The 23,668-nt window shown below is 42.0% G+C and overlaps 1 protein-coding gene across 1 annotated transcript in view; it reads right to left on the bottom strand.

The window, feature by feature from the left end:
* Positions 1-23,668, bottom strand: part of ERBB4 (erb-b2 receptor tyrosine kinase 4) — a 466,745-nt gene that overhangs the window by 29,999 nt on the left and 413,078 nt on the right. The window contains exon 21 of the mRNA XM_058028496.1: positions 1,412-1,567. Within this exon, the coding sequence (XP_057884479.1) occupies positions 1,412-1,567 (156 nt within the window). The remainder of the gene's footprint in view (positions 1-1,411; positions 1,568-23,668) is intronic.

The following is a 23,668-nucleotide window of genomic DNA, read 5'->3' as shown; positions in this document are numbered from 1 at the left end:
GTGATTCAGGAGGCCTCTAGTCCCACCTCAGGTTCTCAGCAGGTTCAGGCCTAGGAAATTCGGCCAAGTTACTCAGAGATTTGTCCAATCTGGACTTGAAAACCTTCAAGGATGGAAACTGCACCACCTCTGTTTACAACCACTTGATTGTCCAGTCTGAACTTCCCTTAGCATGCTCCCAATACTGATTTCACAGGATGCTTTTCTGGACCTGGGAAGTGATACATCTCCCCTAATTCCTGCTCCAGAGCTCTCAGCAGGGTAACAAGTCCATGACAGCTGCCAGGGAACAGCTGGTTTGCAAAGATCAACTCTTTTTCTGTCATTTACTGTCAGATGGAGGGAAGAGCCTGAGGGGCTACCAAGAACAGGATTACAGAAATGAGGGAGCCAGGGGAAGCTGCCAAAACCCCACCTTCCCTGCCAGGAGGTATCTTCCCATGGGGAAATGGGAAAGCACTGGTGGCTCCTCTCAAGCTCTTCACCTCCCTGACTGCCCTGGCCAGGTGATCCAAGGGCAGCAGGCACACAAAGAAGGCAGCAGCTCATCCCAGAGAACAGCACACACTGGCACAGCTGTTTGTCCCAGCCAAGGGCATGAGTGAGCACAAAAACCCACAGAGACCAAGGAGACAGAAAGCAAACTGAACATCCAGGAAAAGGAATGACAGGTGAAGCAAATCCTTTGGGATTCTGTGACAGATTGAAATGGGGAATTTCAAGATGTTTAGGGAGCAGCCAGAAGCACCACCTACTTACTGCCTCCTGAATTTTATCATGCATTAATCTGAAATTGGCAGAAATGAGGTAAGGCACTACATGGCCATGGTGTGGTTTGCTGGAAAGTAATAGGGGAAAAGATCTGGTTTGAAAGTTATTATTATTTTAGTGGCCTGGAATTCAGCATGGTATTGGAGAGGTGGACACAAGACATAACTGCAAAGGCTCTTCCAATGTGATAGAAGAGCTAAATTCTCATGTTCTGCGGCCTTCCCTTTTGTTTTCACAAAAATGACTTGTCTGGGAAAGTGGGACTGCACATTATTGAGGTGTACACTGGCCAGAGAAACAGGCTGGGCAGGAATGCCCCAGAACATCCACCACTCATTGAACCAAAGTAGTCAAAACAAGACACAAACTGGAGCATGTGAAAAAAAAACCCAATTCTGAGTGTGAAAACTGCTAAACTGCTAGTGCAATTATATTTCAGTGCCTGGAGAAGCTCACTGTGCAAAAAACAAGCAGCTTTTATGTGTGCTTTCACAACAGAGTTCTTCTGCAAGGCAGGGCTCTGCTCAGGCGCTGACAGACTCTGTCACACAGTCCCACAGGGACACATTGACCTAAGGAGGACCTTCAGGAGCTTTGTCACAGCATGGCAGATTTACCTGCAGACATGTTCAGTGCTCACCTTGCCCCCATCAGCATTGTACTCCTTTTCATCCCCTTCCAGGAGCCTGGCCAAGCCAAAGTCAGTGATTTTCACGTGGTTTGGTGATTTCACCAGGACATTCCTGGCTGCCAGGTCCCTGTGGACAAGTCTCCTCTCTTCCAGGTACATCATTCCCTGAAGGAAGAAGAACAGTACAATAATGCTAATTAGTTTCACATGGTTTTGGAGAGCTAACTTTCACTGGTGACATGCAAAATGGCTGGTTCAATTATGAATATTTACAATGAGAAAATGGCCTAGAGGAGAGAAGTTCAACATTGCTCTTGCTCTGAGCAGGAGGCAGAATAAGATGACCTTGAGTTAGTCCAGTATGAATGATTCTGTAAGATTCAATTACCAAAGAGAAAAAACCCAACAAAATAATAAATAGATAGCTCTTTTGCTTCAGCAAGCTTAAAATCTGGAAATGTGAGACAAAGAAAAGAAATATTATGGTCCTTGTTCTTCAGACAGGAAATGTGATGATCATAAAAAATAATCAATTTAGCCAGAGACCCCAGAAATTAGAGCACACTGGGAAACAATCCCAGCTCTGTCACATTCCAGACAAGTGTCTTTAATTCAAGACAAAGATCCTTGTCCATCTTCAAATGGTTTCTTAGTTGGTCACAAATTTTCACTATCCTTAGAGGATTAGAAGGAAAACAATTCTTTATTCCAAGTGCTGTAACTCCCTCACCTTTTCACTCCCTTAAAATATTGCCTGCAGGATTATAATAAGGCATTAGATCAATGGCCCTTTTTTATGAGCATATATATTCTGTTAGAAGTATATTCTGTTAACAAGCCCATCCAGCTGCCTTTAAAGATAAGGTAACATATACTCAAACTGCCTGGCCTTAACCTTATTCTTATTCTGATGGGACACTAACCATCCACCAGCATATGGAAATGTGCACCATGCTCTGTGACACTGAGATCAACACCAAAGCTTGGTCTGATTAATTATATAACACACAAAGGATAGCTGGGCAGGGTTACAAGCCTATAATTTCATTAAAAAGCATTTATGACATTAACCACCATTATTAGAACTTAGAGATGAAATCACACACTTGACAATTGCCTTTAAGGTATCTCTTAATATATTAGCTCTGTATAATATATATGATAATTTTTAAAAAGTCCTTGCTGAATACCAAAGAGATCATATTATCCTATAATACAGATGATAATGCAGAGAGTCACATGTAGTGATTAAAATAACCAGATTACTCAGTGCCATGGACCAGATTTGGTTATCCCTCCACAGCCTGAGGAGCTCACAGGTACCTGTCCCCACACAGGCTGCCTCCCATGCTCTGTGGACAGGGTGCCCAGGGAAGCTGTGGCTGCCCCATCTCTGGAAGTTTCCAAGGCCAGGCAGGATGAGACTTGGAGTAGAAAACACCAAAACATGTTTGGAGCAGCCTGGGATAGGGGAAGGTGTCCCTGCCCATGGCAGGTGTGGAACTGGATGGGCCCTAAGGTCCATTCCACCTCCAGGATTCTATCAAAGTGCATGTCTCTGCAAAAAAAGCACCAAATGGAGCCCTAAACTGGTTTCAAGTGAAAGATTTCAATGCAAACACCAGTCAAAGCTTTGAAAATTGTGGGAGAATATTTGGCATAAACAGTATTTCATGCAGTCAACATGAAGGGCTGTTAAAGAGGACACAGGGGCTCTGGCATAAAGCAACTGAAGTTATTCTTTAGAAGCACTGCTACTTGCAGCAAACACACCCTCCTGCCAAGTGCAAACCAACATTTTTGGCTTTTGACCATCAGAATTGTAAGTCTTTAAAAGAATAATGTTTTTTGACATCAATGTTTTTTTGAGATCAAATCAAAAGACAAATAAATCTCATGGGCTAAACAATTATGAGTCACATAAGAATCACACCCTGATACCAGCTGATGAGGGAATTCTGCTGGCATCAGAATATATCAGGCCCAAATAAAATTATAATCTTTAATAGATTAATTTGTACCTATCAGCACTAAAACAATATGAAAATATTGCAGATTTCTTTCAGCCAAAATGAAAATACAGAATTTGTCTTGTGAAAATCAAAAGAGATGAGCTGTAGCAAGGCTTTAGCCTCCTGTTTCTAGTTAATGATGGCAGAGATGGATGGTGAGGTGTGCAAAAACATCCTTCATTGAAAGAGTTACACAACCAAGTTCCTAACCATTTCTCTTTGGTCTTATTTTACTGTCTCTAATTTCAAGCATTTTTTCAAACCTATAGGCTAAAGCTTTAGGACATTTCACTGTTTATTCTATGCATTCATTTCCATTATTCCAATTTTGTGCTATTATTTAGTATCACTTTTGCAAGATTGTATTTCATTCATCTCAACCTCACACTATCTTAAGAACTAGAAAAATGTCTAATCACCAACACCTTTCACTGCTGCTCAGCAATACCACAGCTTGTTTTCTTTTCTTTTCTGCCCAGAAAGAGGGCAGAAATCACTGCCTGTGGATCATTGCAGTTTGCCTCACCTCTGTCAAACAACCTTCTTGGAGTGCCTCCCACCTGTGATGCCTAAAAGCCAAAACCAACCCCTGTAGGGTTGGTTGGCAACTACAATAACCTCTGCAGGGCCCATGGTCTGCAGAAATGTAAATCCTCTTGGGAATACCCAGTGGAAACATGTTTGATTTTCCTGATACCCTATCAATAAGCTTTAAATGTGGGTGGCAGAAGTATAAAATAATATAGATATATATATTCACATACACACATATATATATGTGCGTGTATATATATATATAAATAAAAATTATATATGAAATATAAAAATACATACATTATATATAATATGCAATATATAAATAATATTATATATATATACATACACACATATATGTATGTATATATTTTCAATAAATGAGACTATCCAAATGGAAGGAAAGGAATCTAAAAAAAGGGGAATCCTCTAGTAGGAGTCCTTGTAAAATATATGTATTGTGTAAGTGGCTGTGCCCCAATCCTAGCTGTTCTAAATGAGCTACAGCTGTGAAGTCCTTAATTGGGCAGCAGCTGTGGCTCGTGAAGGCAACTGGGATAAAAGGGGGTGGGCTTTCTGGTCAGGGGGAGTCTTGATTGTGAAGCAGGGCTGTGAAGCAACAACAACACTGCTGAGAAGAACTGCTCATAAGGTATGGGACTCTAGAAATAATATAACAGCAATATGAATACAACAAGTGGTGACCCTGACGTGATGGAGATATGCAGCCTAAGAGCTGTGGCAGCCTGACAGCTGGGACGCTAGAAATATAGCAACAACAAGATGTGATAGAAGACAGGACAGCCAAGAGCTGTGGCAGCCTGAGAGCTGGGAAGAAGCATGGCCTTTGAGTTGAGGAGCTGTGACAGTCAGGAGCTGTGAGAACACAGCCTTTGAGCAAGCAGCTGTGGTGAAACATGGCCTTTGAGTCATGGGGAAATGTGTGTTGTCCATGGCCTTTGAGTCATGGGGAAATGTATGTGTTGTACTTGAATACCTGTAAGTAAAAGAAAAGGGGGAAATATAGTAGGAGTCCTAGTAAAATCTATGTATTGTGTAAGTGGCCTTGCCCCAATCCTAGTTGTTCTAAATGGGCTGCAGCTGTGGCTAATGAAGATAACTGGGATAAAAGGGGGTGGGGCAGTCAGGGAGAACCTTGGAGGAGCCCTGATAAAGAAGCAGGAGCAGCACTGCTGTGAAGAGCTGCTTGTGGGAAAACCACCCAGAAGGTATGGGACTCTAGAAATATTCTAGCAACAGTACGAATTAGAACAGAATCCTACAGTATTCACTGCAGCAATACTGTCTAAACATATCATGCAGAGAAGCACTATCTGAAGACGTTTTTGAACACGGCAGGGGAAAAAAAAAGCTCTATATGAATCTTTAATCTTTTAATATGATACAGAAGTTTGATAAAAAACATAAATAGTTGGTGGCATCCCCACCCAAAAAAAGACATGAGAGAATACCAGGAGGACATTTTATGAGTTGAACAGACTAAAAGTTCTTCATTAAGGGCTATGAGAAAACATCTTTTGCAATTTTATTAAGAAGTGTTTATAAATTTTTTGGCACTGTGACAGCTTTGGAATGGTCATTTCTGGTACAGTTAGGTTTGGTCTTTTACAAGAAAAATATCAGACCTGAAAATGAGAAAATGTGCTGGCAATAAACAGAAGTGGGACAGTGGAAAGGAGGGACAGCTTCCTGATCCTTCCAAGGGTTGAACTTCAGTGAAGACAACATCAAATTAAGTTCATAAAGTCTTAGGATTCCCAGTGCTGTGGAAGTATCACCAAAGCTGGGCTTTGGAGGAAATAGGAGAGAAAAAAAGGATTTTTTAAAAAAGGAAAACAAAGTTTTTCTGGCAAATCACGGCTTTGAGATCTGCCTTGAAGTTGTGGCCATAATTTGCTGTTCTCTTTATTATAGCCAGTGTTACCTCCTGCTACTGCTGTAATTTGCCTCCCAGTTTCTGGGGGAAGCTCTTGAGCAGAGCCTCCATCTGCACAGGTCAGAGTGTGAGAGGTGTGAGCACAGACCATTCCAGATGGTGTAAATTAATTTCTTTCACTTTCCTGGACTTTTTGGAGTCCCACCTCCCTGCTGAGGATACTTCTAGATTTATTTCAAAAATCTGTGCATGGGCAAAAATCTGTGCATTTGGGTAAAAATGCCCAAATCTGACCTGCAAGTCCTGCCTGAAAGTTCTTTCCCTCAGGTGCCTGGATTTCATCTCCAGAAAAAAAATACATTCATTACTCAGGACAGAATTCAAACAGGTATGCAAGTCATTAAATGCAAAATCCTTTTGGGATAATTGCTAGAGATGAACTCAAGTGTGTTGAATCACTAACTAAAGTTTAACATATGTCTTCTGTCTTGCATGACACAAGACATCATTTTGCAAGAACAAATCAAATTTAAAAATTAAGTGCAAAGACCTTCACCTGCCCCAAGATCCTCAGCAATACCAGCTCACAGCAAACCCCCTATAATTACTTTTTTTTCATTTGTTTTCTACACTAAATATAATTGCTTCTCTAAATTGAGGGCATGTTGATCTTATCTCACCCAGGAATTAAGAGCAGCCTGTTTTTTTTTTAAATAACTTCCACCCACCAAAGCCAACACACATGGCAGATTCATCAAATTCATTCTTCAGCTACATGAAGGAAGAAAATTTCAAGCCCAGCTCAATTCTCATGGACATTAATCTGCAGCCTTGGAGACTGCTCTCTTACCATCCTAATACCTCAAGGCTTGCTTTACAATGTGAGTCACTGCAGAAAGCCTCAGATGATCATCTTTTCCCCTGCCCACCCCATGGAAAAGGTGTCATTTTGCTTTGGGCTAAGAATACATTTTAAAGGAAAGCACTGTGCCCTTTGTTGGCAGGAGCAAGCACACTAAGGCAGGTAGCTGCTCCTCCAGGGAGAGCTGTGGGACAGAAACACGGACACTGCTCAGAAACACGGACACTGCTCTGCAAGGCCCTGACTCAGCTGCAGAGCTGGGATGCCCTGAGCTGGCACTGGAGGTCGTGGCATTCACATTCTTTGAAAAAATTCCTTCACCCAGGATCTTTGTCCTGAGAAGCTGAGAAGCCCCAGAGAAAAGGAAAACAATTCTTATCTCATTTGCTTCTCCTGTGTTGTGCTCATGTGGAATGTGTTTGGACATTGTTCACCCACAGGTGATTGTTCCATTGGATTCTGCTGTGAGTTGTTTTGGCTCTTTGGGCAATCAGGGCCAAGCTGTGTTGGGACTCTGGAAAGAATCAGGAGTTTTCATTATTATATTTTGAGCATTCAGTAAGTATCCTTTCTGTATTCTTTAGTGTAGTTTAGTATTCTTTAATATAATATGGTATCATAAAGTACTAAATTAGCCTTCTGAGAACATGGAGTCACATCCATCACTCCTTCCTGCCACGGGGATCCCTACAAATACAATAGGAGGTCAACTCACAGCCAGGGGGAGGGAAGGGGATGATACCAGCCTGAGCTGGGGACTCACTTATACCTTCTAAATGAATCCTCACCCATTTGGGGCACCATTTGTGTTGGCTTGTGGGGTTTTTTTCCCTTTCACAGGACAGAACTGCTGGTGTTCATTCCTTGTGCTTTATTGCAGCCTCAGCCTCATTACATGGCTGAGACAATTGGAAGATGGCAAAGCTCATGTCCAGCCAGCAGCAGCCAAAGATTTCTTGTTACAGAGCATTTTAAAAACCTTCTAGCCAACAGCACATTGCTAAAGCTCACAGACAGTTTTAACTAATTACTAACAGCACACATACACCTGCTTCACACAATGCTTGTCTGCTCTCTATTAACCACACACAATACTTCATTATTAAGCTTAAAACCTTCTATCTTACTAAACATATTTTCCTGCAGCCTTAAGGTCTATCTTAGCCAAGCCAAAAACTCAAACTATTGTTTCCTGCTCTTGCTTGCAGTACTATTGAAACTTTTCTATCTTCAGACTGTGCAGCTGCAGTGGATTCTAAGTTTCTCTGCTCTGTTTCTGAGGCCTGCTCTTCCAGCTTTGCGGAAATCATCTTACCTTTCCTATTTCCCACAGTGGGATGTTCTGGGTGGGCTGGGCTGGGAGCTGGCTCTGGAGGTCACCTCACAGGCAAGGAAAGGGAAGGGGGAATGATACCAACCTGAGCTGGGCACTTTTGCTAAGCACACCTCCATCTGCCAAGGGCTCCTGAGAATGTCTGCAGTTCTGCCAGCCCTGGTGGAGCTGGCAAGGGAGAACCAGTCCTGTAAGCCCAAATATTTAGGAGTGCAATTCAATTATAGGGGGTGAGTTACTCTCTCTGTCTCTCTTTGGTAAAGGGCAGACACAGAAAGCTGATGTGATAGTCATGTATTCCTTCTCATCTCCTGCTCACTTGAAAAGCTCTCAAGGTTTAATTTCTCTTCAGTCTGAGTTTGAAGCAATGTGCTATTAATGTGTAGCAAGCTGGATCTCAGGGTAAAAATGCTTTTATCTCAAGCTGGCTATCTTCAGATACACTAAGTTGATATAACTATCTGGGTTTGCCTACAGCTGCTTTGGTCCTGTCCACCAAGCAGGACAAGGTGACAGAAACTCAGCCAGAGCTACAAGTGTGACATGAGCAGAGGGGACACTGCTGATACAGCATTTTCCTCACAGTCTTGCTGTGACTTGGCTAAATCTTGTCAGATTAAACAGTTCCAAGTACACAGAAGCAAGACCAAGATTATCTATACTTGGCTCAAGAGGTGGGATCCCAGTGCAGCTGGATGATTGTCCCTATGGAAAGGCACCCAGTGAAAATCCAACTCCTGCACAAGAAACCTGAGCAAGGAAAACAGCAGTGATGTTTGGAGCACAGGTCAGTCTTACATCTCTCCATGTGGCTCTCCCAGAAATACAAATTCTGTCTGCCCACAGGTGTGCTGGCTCAGCTGAAGCACAACACTGGGATGAGTTGGCTCCATATCAACCACAGGAGAACACAACTACCTCTGGCAATATAAAAGTGCCAGTTGCACATCAAAAGAACAAATCTGGATAAAAAGAACTCAGCACCAGATATTTGCTTTGCACCATGCAAGTTTAGCTGTCCCAGAAGTAGGAATGCAAAAGCCTGATTTACTGCACTGCTAAACTCAATCCCAGGACACAAAATAAAGCACAACAGGTAGAAACAAACTCAAGAAGCCAAAGTGAAGAGAAAGAGGCTATAAAACTGATTAGATGAGAATTACAGGGAAAATGCAGCTTATTCCAAAATGACAGGTGAGTCACAAAGGAAGAAAGAGTGGATAGAATTGAGAGGAGAAGCAATTTCATAAGCTCATGACATTTCAATGCTTAATTGACTGGACTGAGCAGACATTTTGATGGGCCCAGGCCCACTCCAATCCTAAATTAACATCTCAGGAATGTCATCTCACCCCCTCACAGCACAGATAAGTGGGTCACTGCTAAATTGACTGGCTCTCAATTCTGAGCTTGTGGGGCCCTTGAAATAAATTTCTCAGTGCTGGGAAGGTGCTGGAGCTCCTCAGGCAACACCAGGAGGGGAGTTTGTTCCACTGCAGCATCAAACATGTCCTTTGTCTGAACTCCTGTGGAAAGATGAGTTGTCTCCCAGGCTCCCTGAAATTATGCAGCTTTCTGGATCAGGTGGTGCTGAATATGAAGAGTCTGTGAAGCACTTCACCTTCTTCTAATGGAAAATGTTACATAAATCTATTCAGTAGTGTAAGCAATGAGAAGCAGGCCAGGTATTTATTTCAATGCTGGCCATACTGGACATGGCTCTGAGTTCTGGTCCCACCTCCTGGCACATCTGTGCTGCTGCTGCAAAGTTCATCCCCAAGTGTGGGATTCCTCAGGGAGGGAGCTGTGCAGCTGGGCCTCATCTCCATTCTGCAATGGCCTCAGGTGCTTTCTTCAGACAGCTGGGTGAAAGGTGCTCTCCTGTGCCAGCACCATTCTCCATGCTGGGGGCAAATGCTGGCTGTGCCAGCCCTTCAGCCAGCCCAGGCGGCCCAGCCTAGGTTACTCTCCCTTATTCCCAAGGAGCTGAAAAGGACAGGAATGCTCTCCCATTAGCTCTGAAGAAAACCACAGCTCAGGGCACTGCAGCCCAAAGAGGAGAGAGAAATTACAGCTGGTACACAGAAGTGTATCAGCAGTGCAGTTCTGGCTGCAACTGCACCAACACCACCTTTCTTTCTGTGAAAGAGGCCTTTAAACAAGAACTAACTGCCCAAATAACAAACTTATCAGTGCAAAACTCTCCTTGCTGGGCAATAACATTTACTGCAAAGCAACTACAGTTTAGAGACTGGCAGGATCACAGCCCTGATGACAAAGGCTGTTTCAAATTGCTCTTTCAAAAGCAAATCATGGAAATCTGTGCTCTTGTGCCAGCAGAAGGAATCTCTGCAGTAGAACTACAGAGATTTAATGGGGAGGTCTCTGGAGGAACTGGCCTGAAGAAGACAGCAGAAATCCCATCTGTGTGTTTGTACAAATAATTGGAATGCCATTTACAGAATAAGATCTTCAAATGGATCTAACTTTTTCTGCAGATTATTTGTAAACTAAATGCATTACATGGACAGTGAGCATCTGAAATACAGCTGTGTTTAAGTGGATTGAATCAGGGTTAGGAAACAGTGAAATAAAGGTTTTCAGGAATACCTGACATGCAGAAATTTATCTATTTCTCACCTGTCCTCTGATTTGGGAAGTGCTCAGAGACTTAGGTCTCAGCCCCCAGTGCATCATACATGCCTGGAAAGTGTTTGATGCTTTTCAAAGTGGCAACCAAAGAGAGCTATCAATTTTAAAAGGCTTTTTGAATGCCATTCTTCTCCCTCCCATTAATTGCTTCAGGCAGACCAGCTCCAGCTCCTCCCAAAAGCAGCCCATAAAGGAGTTCCCAGTGCAGCTGGAATGGGGGAGCTGTGAGCACTCTCCTGACCCTGCAGCTCCAAACTGCCCAGCAGGGAGATCACTTGGCTCTCCTGGAAGGAAGCCCACAGCAGCAGCCTTGAACAATGGGCTGCTGCTCCCCCAGCCAGCCCCTGACCTCTTGCCAATGCAATTACAGTCAGGAGAGAGCATTGTGCAGTGCATTCAGCCTCTCCAAGAAAGTGTATTTAAAATGGATTACTTCTGCTCCTTAGGCAGGCAATCAATAGAGATGTGGACTGCAATAAGTACAGAGATGTCTGTGGGCTGCAGCACTTATCCTCTGTGTCTCTTCAGAAATTAATTAAAAATCAATGAAGTGTGCAGCCTATTAATAAGGAACCTCCAGATTAACAGATACAAGCCCAGCCTTCCCTCAGGTTCTGAAGAAGCAGAGCCTCAGTGCAAACACTGGAAACTCTCCAGCACTCCAACCATCTCCTGCCCTGACCTTTGATGGCCCTGCCCTGCACCTGGCTGAACTGCAATATCCCCAGCTTTATGCACCCTTCACAAATTATTACATGCTGTGTGTTTCCAGTGGGCTAAACAGGAGGAATTGGGGGAAGCATTCAGAATTTCAGAGAAATGAAGCTTAGGGCAAAGCAAAAGCACCTGTGTGAAGGTGGGATCCAGCAAACATCTAACAGAGGGTCCAGTCCAATGCCTTCTCTTAATTACCAACTTTTTTTCAGACAGCTTTCTTGGGGAATGACTCCTGACCCTGGAGCAGATAATTTTCCACTGGAAGTATGCTGATAAACTGGCATATCCTGCACTGGATGCAAGGTTTTCTACATTCATCTGATGCAGCTGCATGCTATGATAATTAAATATGTGACAAAACAGGTCTTTCCTGCACCCTGTGCACTTGGCTGGTTTGGCTGAGTGTTTTTGGACAGCTGAAATTACACTGCCCTTCTCTTGAGCAGTGCACACAGAACACTGAGGTGGCACTATCCTGTGTGTTCTGACAAAAATCCCCCAGGAAGAGCTCACAAGAGCTCCCTGCTTTGCCAAAGGCAAACAGGTACAGAATTCCACTGAAACAATGAGAGGTGAAATTTTTTACCTCAAGATGTGTTTCATAGGGCACTCTCAGTCCAATTAAAAACTGTTAACACTATCCTGGAGGATTTTACTGGAGGATTATATTTCCTTTTTGAGCAAACAGCATGATTGGGCCTGAGTTTCTGAGGCAGGCACCTTTATTTGAAAGATGCTCCCGCAGCTTTAGGGCTCTGTATTTTAAAATCACCATTTCAGGGAAAATTGGGAAACAACAGGACAATGGAAGCAGTACTTTCAGAAACCACCACTTTCACAAGCTATTCCAGTGCCAGGGCTAGCAGGCTCTGCAGGAGAAGAGTGGAACAAGGGCATATTTACCCTGTCCCTCTCCTATTTTCTTCTCACGTGAGCAGAGCAAGCAGTCAGTCTGTACATGGGCTTCTGCTTGGGACTGCAACACTGTTCCACAAAAGAAAATGTTCTGAATCTATTCTAAATGCTTCTGATACTCTGATTCAAGAGAGTTCTTGAATAAATTACAGCTTTGAACTCCCAAACTCTTGTTGCCACTAGGTTTCTGAGCACTTCTTAAAAACCCACATCACAGGTAACCATAGTTACCTATTACATACATTTTTTTTTTTCCTTTTTCTAATTGAGTAGCTTATGACAGTGACAGAACAGGAGAGGCCAGCCACATAAACAGAGTGTGCTCTCTGATAATGGCTGGAGAAGCCTGCTAAATAATCCATTAACCTTATTCAATAAATACAGATGAGTGCTGGAATGGGGTGTGTGGAAGACAGAGATGTGCTTTCAAGAGACACCTATTTCCCCCCAGCTCAACCATCCCATTATTATTAATGGCTCAGAGCATTGCTGTGCTGGCAGTGAGAGCCCACAGAGTGGAAGTTAAGCAGCCACCATGCCCCGTGAGCTCCCTGCCATGCCCAAACCCCCTTCCGTGCATGTGTGGGGACCATCAAACACCTTTCCCTGGTGTTTCAGCACCTGACACCTTTTCCCTGGTGTTTCAGCAATTGCCACCTTTCCCTGGCCACCTCAGGGTGCTGGGAATGCCAAGCACAGCCAGAGCAAGGCAAAGGACAGCAGAGCACTGGGGTGCATGGAGTGTCCCCTTCCCTGCTCCTCTGTCCCTCAGCTCACCCTACCCTGACACCAACCCCATGGAGATATGGGGGCAACACACCCAAAGCAATTTAAACAAGCCTGGCATGACTTTGTTACAGGATATTTACAGAAAATAAAATAGAATTTTAGACCCTTCAGGTCTGGACACTGACTGCAGTGATATTTTGTGCCATATATTGGTAAATATATGGCACAAAATGTACATATAAATATATAATATATATATTTATATATGTCTATATAAATATATATTTATAGATTCATTTACATAGTTTTATTTATTCATTTACGTATATTAATATGTTTATATATTATTATTAATATATTAATATATAATTATATATTACATATTATATAATCTATAATATATAAATATATTATATTAATATATTATTATGTTACATATAATATAATATATTAATATTATATATATTAATATATATTTATTTTTATATATTTTTATATATAAATATATATAAATTGGCACCCCTGTAAAGGGGTTCTGCAGATCTACCAATCTACCAAGGAACCACAGTCCTACACAGGGATGAAACTACTTCTAAAGTAGTAAAGATCTAAATAAAATCTTTCATCATGGCTTCTAAACCAAACTTTTTTTTTCCTAGATCCTGGAAATATCTGAGGTTTGGCTCAATCTTTTGAAATCCATTTATTTTGAGGTGAATCCCAGTACTGGAGGTTTTAGTTCCCAAATCTGAAAAACCTCTCAGTGAGCACGAACCCACTGTTTTAATTGATCTCTGTACAGTTCACAGCTACAGCAAATACTTAAATTACAGCTTTTTTTTTTTTTTTTTTTTTTTTTGTTAGGTTGTCTCCAGAGCCAGGGATGCCATGACTTATTTGAAAAGAAAAGTACTCATGACTTTGACACCTCAAGATCTGAGCATGTGGGTGGTGAATACATTGGAAATTTTGAGAGCTGCTGAGCTGAAACATGTGACCTGAGTAGTGCACAGAGCAATCAGGGCAGGTATATTTCCACTGATAGTAACCTTTTAAGTGTCTTAACACTCCATTCCTGATTTTCTGAATTTTTCAAAGGAGCTTTTCCATTAATTACAACTGAGACAGGTTCAAACCTTGGGTCAGTGCTGCTACCACTGCACAGCACCCAGATGGAACATACAAATCAAACTGAAATGGAATTTTCACTGGGGAAGAAGAGGAAACCCAGCAGCCCTGGGCTCCTCTAAAATCCCAAGTCTTCTCATACTTGAGCTTCCTCCCCAGCTATGACCCCACCACCCTTTGCCACTCACTCTAATCCATAGCCATGATTTTTTCTATGATTTACAATGTCAAACTGCTAGCCCTGGCTATGGAATTCACACAGGACCTGTCTTGGAGCAGCCAAAGGGCTTTTAAGAGGATTCAACCTCTTCCTCTAACCTGTGACCAAGATCTTCTATGGATCAGCCACCAACACCCTGGCTAAGAAGGTGTCCCTGTTTCTCCTGTGATTCTGCAGCAGCATTTCCATGCTTCAGACTATTGTTCCAGCAGTGCCAAATTGCCACACAGCCACAGGAACCATCTTAGTATTGAAATGAGAAGATTCCTAAAAGAGTCTGCAAATAGCAAAATGATTGCAGTGAGGAGAAAAGTCTCACACTGTTTTTGGTTCATTTGGATCAGATCCAAACATGAGAAATCTCTGAGCACAGTTCCCACACTCTCTTGGCTGGCATTTTTTCAGCTGTTCCTCCATCTCTTGGCTGCTTCATTCACAGCTCTTCTCTCTCTCTTTAAAACTGCTGAGATCTTTCAAAGGATCAGCTGTAGAAATTCACCATTTCCCCAAGGACCCAATCATGCTGCACTTTTTCTCCTCTCCAATTAAAACTAACATGCACCAGCTTCTAAATATTTCTCTACCTTGACTGAACCACACTGATTAAAACACAGGCAGAGGCACAACATGACCCCCCAGCAGAAATACCTTTAAGGAGATATTTACAGTCAGGGTTCTTTAGGGAGAATCAAGTTGTCTCTGAGGACAGGATAAAACAATCAGGTCAATAAAAGCTGCCCAGCACTCCTCAGGTGTTATAGAGTGTGATGGAGTGAGCTTTTCTAGGGGCACTGAGGTGGGTGAGAATGCTTGGGATCTCACATGGACTCCTGTGAGATTGTTATGACTGGATTATAACCCACCCATGTGTAATTCTGGCTCTGCCTCTCCACTAAATTGGCACAACCTCTCCAAATCTCACTGTAATAAAAATTGCTTCTGGCACATAAGGACACACTGAACTTCCAACCTCAGATTCCAGAAATATTCATAGATAAATTCCTAGCCAAGCACAGACAGAATGAATAGCAGTGAGAGCTTCTCAGAAGCTGCACCTCATCTGCTCACACATGACCATTACTGTTTTCAGTGGAATTGACATTTATTTTCTTTTGCCACTCTATTGCCACGCTTGGCTCCCTAAGAAATCAGGCTGATGCAGCTGTGACATGCATATTTATTTCTCTGGCTGTCTCTGAGAGTTTATGAGTGTTTTCAACCTGATTTGGAAGTTTTGTGTTCCTGTAAGTTTCCTGAAAGCAGGTAGGCCAGGAGAGGAGTAAGGCTGTATTATTTTCCTGTTATTGTGATCAGTTTTTCTTTGGCACAAGAGAATCCATGTAAGGAGAGACATTATTGAGGATACTTTAACTAGCACTAGGAACATTTTAAATTCCAGATAACCTAATAATGAGATATGAATCACAAGCAACCAGCTCTCAGCAGCCCTACTGCTTACAGAACTGCTTTTCCAAAGAACTCCAGGGGCCCCTGTTGATCACAAATGCTGAAGTTCTCCTGGAAGGAAGAATGCAGCCCTATTTACATCCACTTATCCTAAACAAAAATTAGGGCTTCCTACACCTATGCTGGGGAGCTACACCACTGCCCATGAGATGATGGATCCTCTTTGCTTGAGCTGCTCAATGACACTAAAGAGGAGCTGCTGTGGTGCTGCTAAGGGGGTCAGAGAGACCCTGTCCTCAGGAAAACTACTGAGAGTGGGAATTCCTGTGACATTGCCTCAGACAGGCTGAAGATCTCCTGGCCACAAACTTGTGGTCCCCTAGGGACAGAAGGTGCTCAGGAATGGGAACATTTGGTGCTTGCTTCTTGTGATGTACCTGTTTGTTCAACACATACCAAGACTCTGCTCTTTGGGTGTTGCAAATGCAAACACAAACATTAATATTGGTCTGGGATCCTGTTTTCCTTGGCAGATGAAGGCAGCCTGGCACTGTGGGGCCATGAGATATAAATTATCCATTGACACTGTGAATACTCTAGCAGATATTAGAATAGATTGAAAAGACGAATTAAACTTCTAGATCTTTCAGGAGCAAGTTTGAGAGTCAGATATTGCAATAGATTTTAAAGATATTAGAATAGATTGGAAAGATGAACTAAACTTCTAGATCTTTCAGGAGCAAGTATGAGAGTCAGGTATCAGAATAGACTTAAAGTATAATAGATTTAAAAGACGAATTAAACTTCTAGATCTTTCAGGAGCAAGTATGAGAGTCAGATATTAGAAGACATTTAAAATACAATAGATTGAAAAGATGAACTAAACTTTTAGGTCTTCCAGGAGCAAGTTTGAGAGTCAGATATTGGAAGACATTTAAAAGATATTACAATAGATTTTAAAGATATTAAAATAGATTGAAAAGATGAACTAAACTTTTAGCTCTTTCAGGAGAAAGTTTTAGAGTCAGATATTAGAATAGATTTAAAAGTGAACTAAACTTTTAAAGCAAGTTTGAGAGTCAGATGTCTGGGGAATGTCTTTCTCTAAGTCTTCTTGCACCTCCATCCTGTTGCCCATGGTTGTGTTGTAAACCCCCAATCCTCAGGGGAATTCTGAAGTCTCCAGCTCCATGAGCTCTTCTGATTTCATTGACAGCAAACCCAGAGAAGTTTTCCCTCACCCTTCTGCCAGGGTGGGTCATGCACTTAGGAACACCTAAATTGACTACAAAGGTTGGGTGCAGCATAGATGTTCCAGGCTCCTGTGTGCCCTGGGACCACCACAGCAGCAGAGCAGGAGCCTGGATGTGCAGCCAGCTCTGAGTGCTGTTTGGGGCACTGCAGGGTCCCAGGGACAGGTCACAGCCTCCCTGGACAGCCCAGAGTCCCCCTCCATGTGCAGTGGTCACTGACCTGCAGGACTGACCTTGTAGCAATCATGTATCCACAGCTGTAGTAGGAAGGGAACCAGGACACCAGCTGGTTCATCACAGGTCCGGTTTATTGAAGAAAGTATCAAACACTTATACAGCAAATAATAAGCTTATGAATATTCTGTAAGCCAAGCAATCTATTGGTTAAACTATACCATGAACTCTTCATCATTCCTTAGGGGTTACATCTCTCTTTTCTCATGTCTCTTTCACTATTTGTTATCCTACTACAGCTAGGCCCAGGGACACACTATCTAGCAGGTGCAGAACTTGGAATTAGCCACGGCTTTGTACTTTTCCATTCTCTAGTCACCCAAATTTCCCAACACATAGCCACAAGAAAAGCTTAGCAGAGACCAACTTAGTCCTCTTCAAGGATCTCTACCAACCACAAGTCTCCTGTGAAGTGTAGAGGGCTGGGGAACAGCTGGATTTGAGGGATTTAGATCCCTTTCCAGCACTGAGTGCTCTCTGGAGGCCCTGCTATGCCATGCTGATGCTGCAGGTGCTGCTGCCCTGCTCTAGACCCTGCTGCAGACACACCCAGGACAAAAGGCTCTTTTTACTCTGCTGCTCTCTGTGCTGGACAATGTGTGTGGCAAAGGGAATGCAAACAGGAGCAGCCAGACTCCCTGAGACAGCCCAAAGGCAGGTTTCCCCTGGCAGTCTCCCTCATGGACTCTCAGCTGTTTAATAATGTCTTGAGCCTACAGTGCCTTTTCTGCCTTTAGTGGGAGCACTAATCACAGTCTCATCTATCTCGATGCCTATTTTTATGAAACTCATACAAAGATAATATCTTTGAGACCTTTTCTCCCCTGTCCAATCTGAATAAATTCAACCAACATCTTGAAAAGCTATTGCAAGGGAAACTGAAGAGACACACAGAGATTGCAATGAGGGTAATTTCCATAGAAAACCAGCCTTAGTCCAAAAAGTTCTAAGAAAACTCAAGCCCTTACACCTATCTTTCTCTTACAGGAAATAGCTTCTTTTCCATTTTTTAAAGGAGATTTAAGTAACTATCCAGGCCTGTCCTGAGGGGGAAAAACCCTGCACACTACATAAATCCACTTTGGACCTTATTTTATGGATGGCAAAGCTGACATAGCTCTGACAGCTGCCACCTGCTTCTGCTCAGGTGTGAGCTGCTACTCAGGAGAAACCGACTATACTGGAGCATCTTCATACTGCAAACTGGACCACTCTGCACATCCAGGACAGCAAGCCTGGCATAAATATCTGATGTTTTCTGGAAGAGCAGCAATACTGTAACCCCCAGAAGGCAGACTGCCACAGAAGTCAGTCCCTCAGTACTCAGAAGGTTCACCTTTACACTTACAGCTCCATTTCACATCTTGGTATGAACTGGGATTACAGCCAACACAACAGACATAATAGTGCCAATGTTAAACACTGAAACAATCAAGGCCAAAGTCTCTTTCTTAAAAAAAAAAAATTATAAATACTTACTGGATTCTGTTCTAATTTGCCTTTTGGCCTTCCAGATATCAGGTGTCTTTTACTCTGTGTGCATGCTCACCCATTCTTTGATTTTGCTTTCAATTAAATCAGAAGAGCTCATGGAGCTGGAGACCTCAGAACACCCTGAGGAATGGGGTTTACAACACAACCATGGGCAACAGGATGGAGGTACAAGAAGACTTAAAGACATTCCCCAAATATCTGACTCTCAAACTTGCTCCTCTGTGGCATTTACATTCACTGAAAAAATTCCTTTGCCCAGGGTTTTTCTCCTGGGAAGCTGACAAGCACCAGAGAAAAGGAAAACAATTCTTATCTCATTTGCTTCTCCTGTGTTGTGCTCATGTGGAATGTGTTGGGAGATTGTTTACCCACAGGGGTTTGTTTCATTGGATTCTGCTGTGAGTTGTTTTAACTCTTTGCCCAGTCAGGGCCAAGTTGTGTCAGGACTCTGGAAAGAGTCACGAGTTTTCATTATTATCTTTTTAGCATTCAGTAAGTGTCCTTTCTGTATTCCTTAGTATAGTATAGTATTCTTTAATATAATATAGCATAATAAAGTAATAAATTAGCCTTCTGAGAATATGGAGTCAGATGCATCATTCTCTCCCCTGGTCAATGACCCTGCATTTACAATACTCCTGAAAGATCTAGAAATTTATTTCATCTTTTAAATCTATTCTAATATCTGCTAGAGTATTCACAGTGTCAATGGATAATTTATATCTCATGGCCCCACAGTGCCAGGCTGCCTTCATCTGCCAAGGAAAACAGGATCCCAGACCAATATTAATGTTTGTGTTTGCATTTGCAACACCCAAAGAGCAGAGTCTTGGTATGTGTTGAACAAACAGGTACATCACAAGAAGCAGCTGGCCCAGCAAGCACCAAATGTTTTGGAAACATCCCAGGGCACATATTTTAAGTAGGAATTTGGGTTGCATATTTCTTATGAAGAATTAACAGCAGCAAAGGAGAATGAAGAATATTATTCCAGAAGCTGTGTGAAACAAGGGACCAGATGGGAGTGAAAAGCAGCTTTCACTCAGCAGGAGAGTGAGAAGACATTCAGTCTGCTGAATGATTAGGTGGCTGAGGAAGGGGGGATTTCTCCAGGAAATGTCTCCTGAGGGCTCAAAACACAGCCATGGAAAAGGGGAAGGACATGAACCCAGCTGGATGTCCATATGAGACTGCCAATGACATCCAGGAGGGACAAAGTTAGAATAGGACTTTGAGCATGACTCGTAGGAAAACTGAGAATGATAGATGCTGCATTGAATCCAAGGCAGAGGCAAGTCAGGATCTGTCTCAAAAAAAGAAAGACTTGTCCATTTATTCTTAAAATGACTACAAATCATTAAGGAAACATTTGTAGCACATTATCCATCTGCTAGGCTCGTTAAAACAGCACAAGAGATGTGAATTTTTGGCTGATCATGTCAGTCAGAAGTTACTGACTTCCCACTTTTCCATGTCCCTGTGCTTCCAAAGCAACGTGACACAATAAGAGACCCTGCTCCAGGGAGAGTGAGGAACAAAGATTTTCAGAAACAAAAGGGAAAAACATTAAATAAAAACAGCCTGAGCTGCCAACATTTATGGGGTTTTTCAAGCCCAAATGCAGACTCTGAGTGAGCTGCTTTTGCCTGCCCCTTTGGCCAGCTTCTCTCCTCTCCTAGCCCTGGGTCTGCATCACTGCTGGGCAGAGGGATGTGGTTCAGCAAAGCCAGCACAACTGACTGTAACTTTTGTTTAAATATTCTTAGGTGGAAAAAAAAGAAGTTATAAAACCAGAGAAAGATGAGTTTTGAAAGAAATTGTGATATTTTCTCATATAATTAGCTGAGCATTAAAATCAAAGCAATTCTACTTAGTTGCAGTGTGTTTACTGTTCTGGGTTGTGATTTTTTACAAGCTAAGACAACTTTAATATTTCTATCTTTTACAACAGGACAGACCAAAATAATCACTGTATTAACTTTTTTTCTTAGCCACAGAAAGCAGTCCACTTCATTACTGCAGAAATATCAAGCCTCCCCAGTCCATCATTAATTCTCACTGTTTTAATTATGAGAAAGAAAAAAAAACCAACATTCTCTCTGGAAGAGTTTGTGCCTAATGACACTGTAAATACAAATCTTAACACAAAGCTACAATGTACAAACCAGACAAGTCAGCTGTGAAAGGCAGGTTCTGGTAAAGATCAGATTTGGTAGGAAATTAATTTTTCCTTCTGTCAAGCTGGTCTTGTGCTGCTCTAAACCCCCTGAAAGTCACTGCATCACATCTGTCTGCATAAGAACGAAGCCCTTAAAGCTGTCCTAACAATGAGTTCAAACCACATCCCCACATCCTAATTTGAAAAAGTTCAGGGAAATGTCAGCTCTGAGTGTCTAGAAAAGAATTCTTTCTATAATGAGCATGAACTGGGATTCCAATCCCAAACAGCTCTTCAAGGTGGAGAAAGTTTTGATGAAGATGCAAACTTGGTCTCATTTCTAGTTTGGGCTGGTTTCTTCAGCTGCTTTCACAACAGAAGCTGAATCAATAAAGCCAGAGCTCATCTATAGGAACACAGATCTATGATGGATGGGATTTCCAAAGGCATGAACAGCCTTAATTAAGAACATTTCGACCCCGTGGCTTTTGGATCTCAAACTGAAGCATGAGACAAGTGGTACGACACAGAAATTGCATGTCCATGTTCCCAAAATGGAATATTTGGAGTCCAGCCTGTGCTTATGTGGCACTTCAGAGATAACAAGTTTGCATGTAAATTAGGAAATTTAGGAAGCTCAAGGTGATGTGGATGAATGCATTCCATATATATGTATATGACTAAAAGGCATTTTTTTGTTTTAATTTTAATAACCAGTGATATAAACTGTGATAGTTCACATTTCCAACTGGTGAGAATTAGCCAAAAGGAGATAAAGTGAGGGAAAAAATCTAAATGTAAACCAAAACCTTACAGTGAAATCTAAATGTAAATTACAAACCTTACAGTGAAATATAAGAATTCCTCCAAGTTGAGATTTCGATAAATATTTTTGATAAATAAATAAATTTTTGTTGCATTTGTGAGGCAACACAAATAACCAGAGCCAGCACCCAAGTCCAAGAGATGGAAACTGAGAGGATTTTTGGGTCAATTATTATCCAGCCCCAAAACTTTCTGTCTGAGAGCTGTGCCTGACTCAAATTCATTTGTTTCCAAGCACTAAGTCTTCCAATACTGGGAAATAGATGTGATTAGACAAATAGATAAGAAACTCCAGAGATCTTGTTAATGGTCAAAGTTTCCTGCTTACTCAGGACTATTTTAAAAGAGTATTAACAGAAGCAAAGAGGACAAGAACACCTGGCATTCAAGCAAAATCAATACACAAGTTAAAGCAAATCCAGAACCAGAGAAATAGATTCTTCTCCTAAAATAAATACATTTTTCTTCTGTTATTCATTTTTACACCTAATGGCTACTTGTACCAGGACTTTTTATTTGTTCACATCTTGGTTACATTGCATTCAGTTCAACTCCTGAAAGATCTAGCAGGTATATTATGAGAAGTAATACAATCTTCTACAGAACACAGAAAGGGAAAAGCTTCTTGCACGTGTCTTTGCTGATTAACAGATTCTAACAATGACAACTGGAGCAACAGTGGCCAATCCAAAGAACTCAATGAATAATTATTTTCACACACACACCCCAAAACCCCAACAAATATGAAATGGTTACTCTGTACTCTGATACAGAAAATTTCTTGAGAACCTGACCTGTCAGCAATGGAACCTTTTCAACTTCTATGGCCTTTGGATTAAAGTGAGTAAAGTGAGAAACACGGAGAGCTTCTGAGAGGAAGCAAAATGTACCTGCACATCCTGCATAGCTTCAAATACTGCATGATTATAGGTTCAGCTTTACCCTGATCAGACCCAACTCCTGAGACTCCAAGAGAAGACATCCAACTGCATTTCTAGCATGGATTGAAACATGGATCACCTATTGAAACACCTAACACCAACTGAAATCATGGAACAAACCCATCCCCTACTGGACAGAAAACACAATTCTGCAGCCCAGACAGATTGCTTTTCATGGAAGATAGATTATAGAGTTGGTATAGAGATTTACTCCATAAAGAGCAGGAGTTTGTACAATGAGGCCACCTCACGAGAGAGAAATAATTCCTTTAAAGAAATAACCTTGTTCTGGCCCTGAGCTGTCTGCCTGCTCTCCTAGATTTTGAGCAGCTGCTCACCTCCTTCCATGGGCACCCTGATTCACAAAATCCAGTAAGGCTGCTCACAAATAAACAGCAAGTAAAGCTAGCAGGGAACAAAAAAGAGACTACTTCAGAAACCCCGGAGCCTGCGTATCAAAAGGAAAGGCCTTATTTCAGAGACATAGCTAAAAACAGCCCATTGTTTTGCAGTCACTGAGAAAATTAGAAGAGCCTTCCATGACCTTATTTATGCTGTATTTAGTAAAGTATATGATGTCAGAAAAAAGATATACTTTCTTTTCACCTTTCTCCTGTAAAGTAGGTTTATCTTTCTGATTTTGTATTTAACAACTCAGGGCCCATGACCAATTTTTGCAACACAATGAATAGTGGTTGGTCCTTTTTCCTTTCCTTTCCCCTTTCCTTTCGAGCTGCCAATGAGCACAGATATGAAGAATTTAAAGGCCAAGCAAAGGTAATGTACCAGGAATTACTTATTCCTCTCAAACAGCTTCCTCTTCTGTCCTTGCCCTCTTCTGATCAGGACCATGGTAATTGTCATTATTTAGTGGGAAGGGATCCTCAGGAGCCCTGGGAACTTTGTCATGGTGACTGGCAGAAGTAATCACTTTAGCAGTTAGGCAAACAAAGCC

The sequence above is a fragment of the Melospiza georgiana genome, chromosome 7 (genome assembly GCF_028018845.1).
Source record: "Melospiza georgiana isolate bMelGeo1 chromosome 7, bMelGeo1.pri, whole genome shotgun sequence".
NCBI classification, from domain to species: Eukaryota; Metazoa; Chordata; class Aves; order Passeriformes; family Passerellidae; genus Melospiza; species Melospiza georgiana.
Note: the sequence above shows the minus strand (reverse complement) of the source record. Positions and strands in the feature narration are given on the sequence as shown.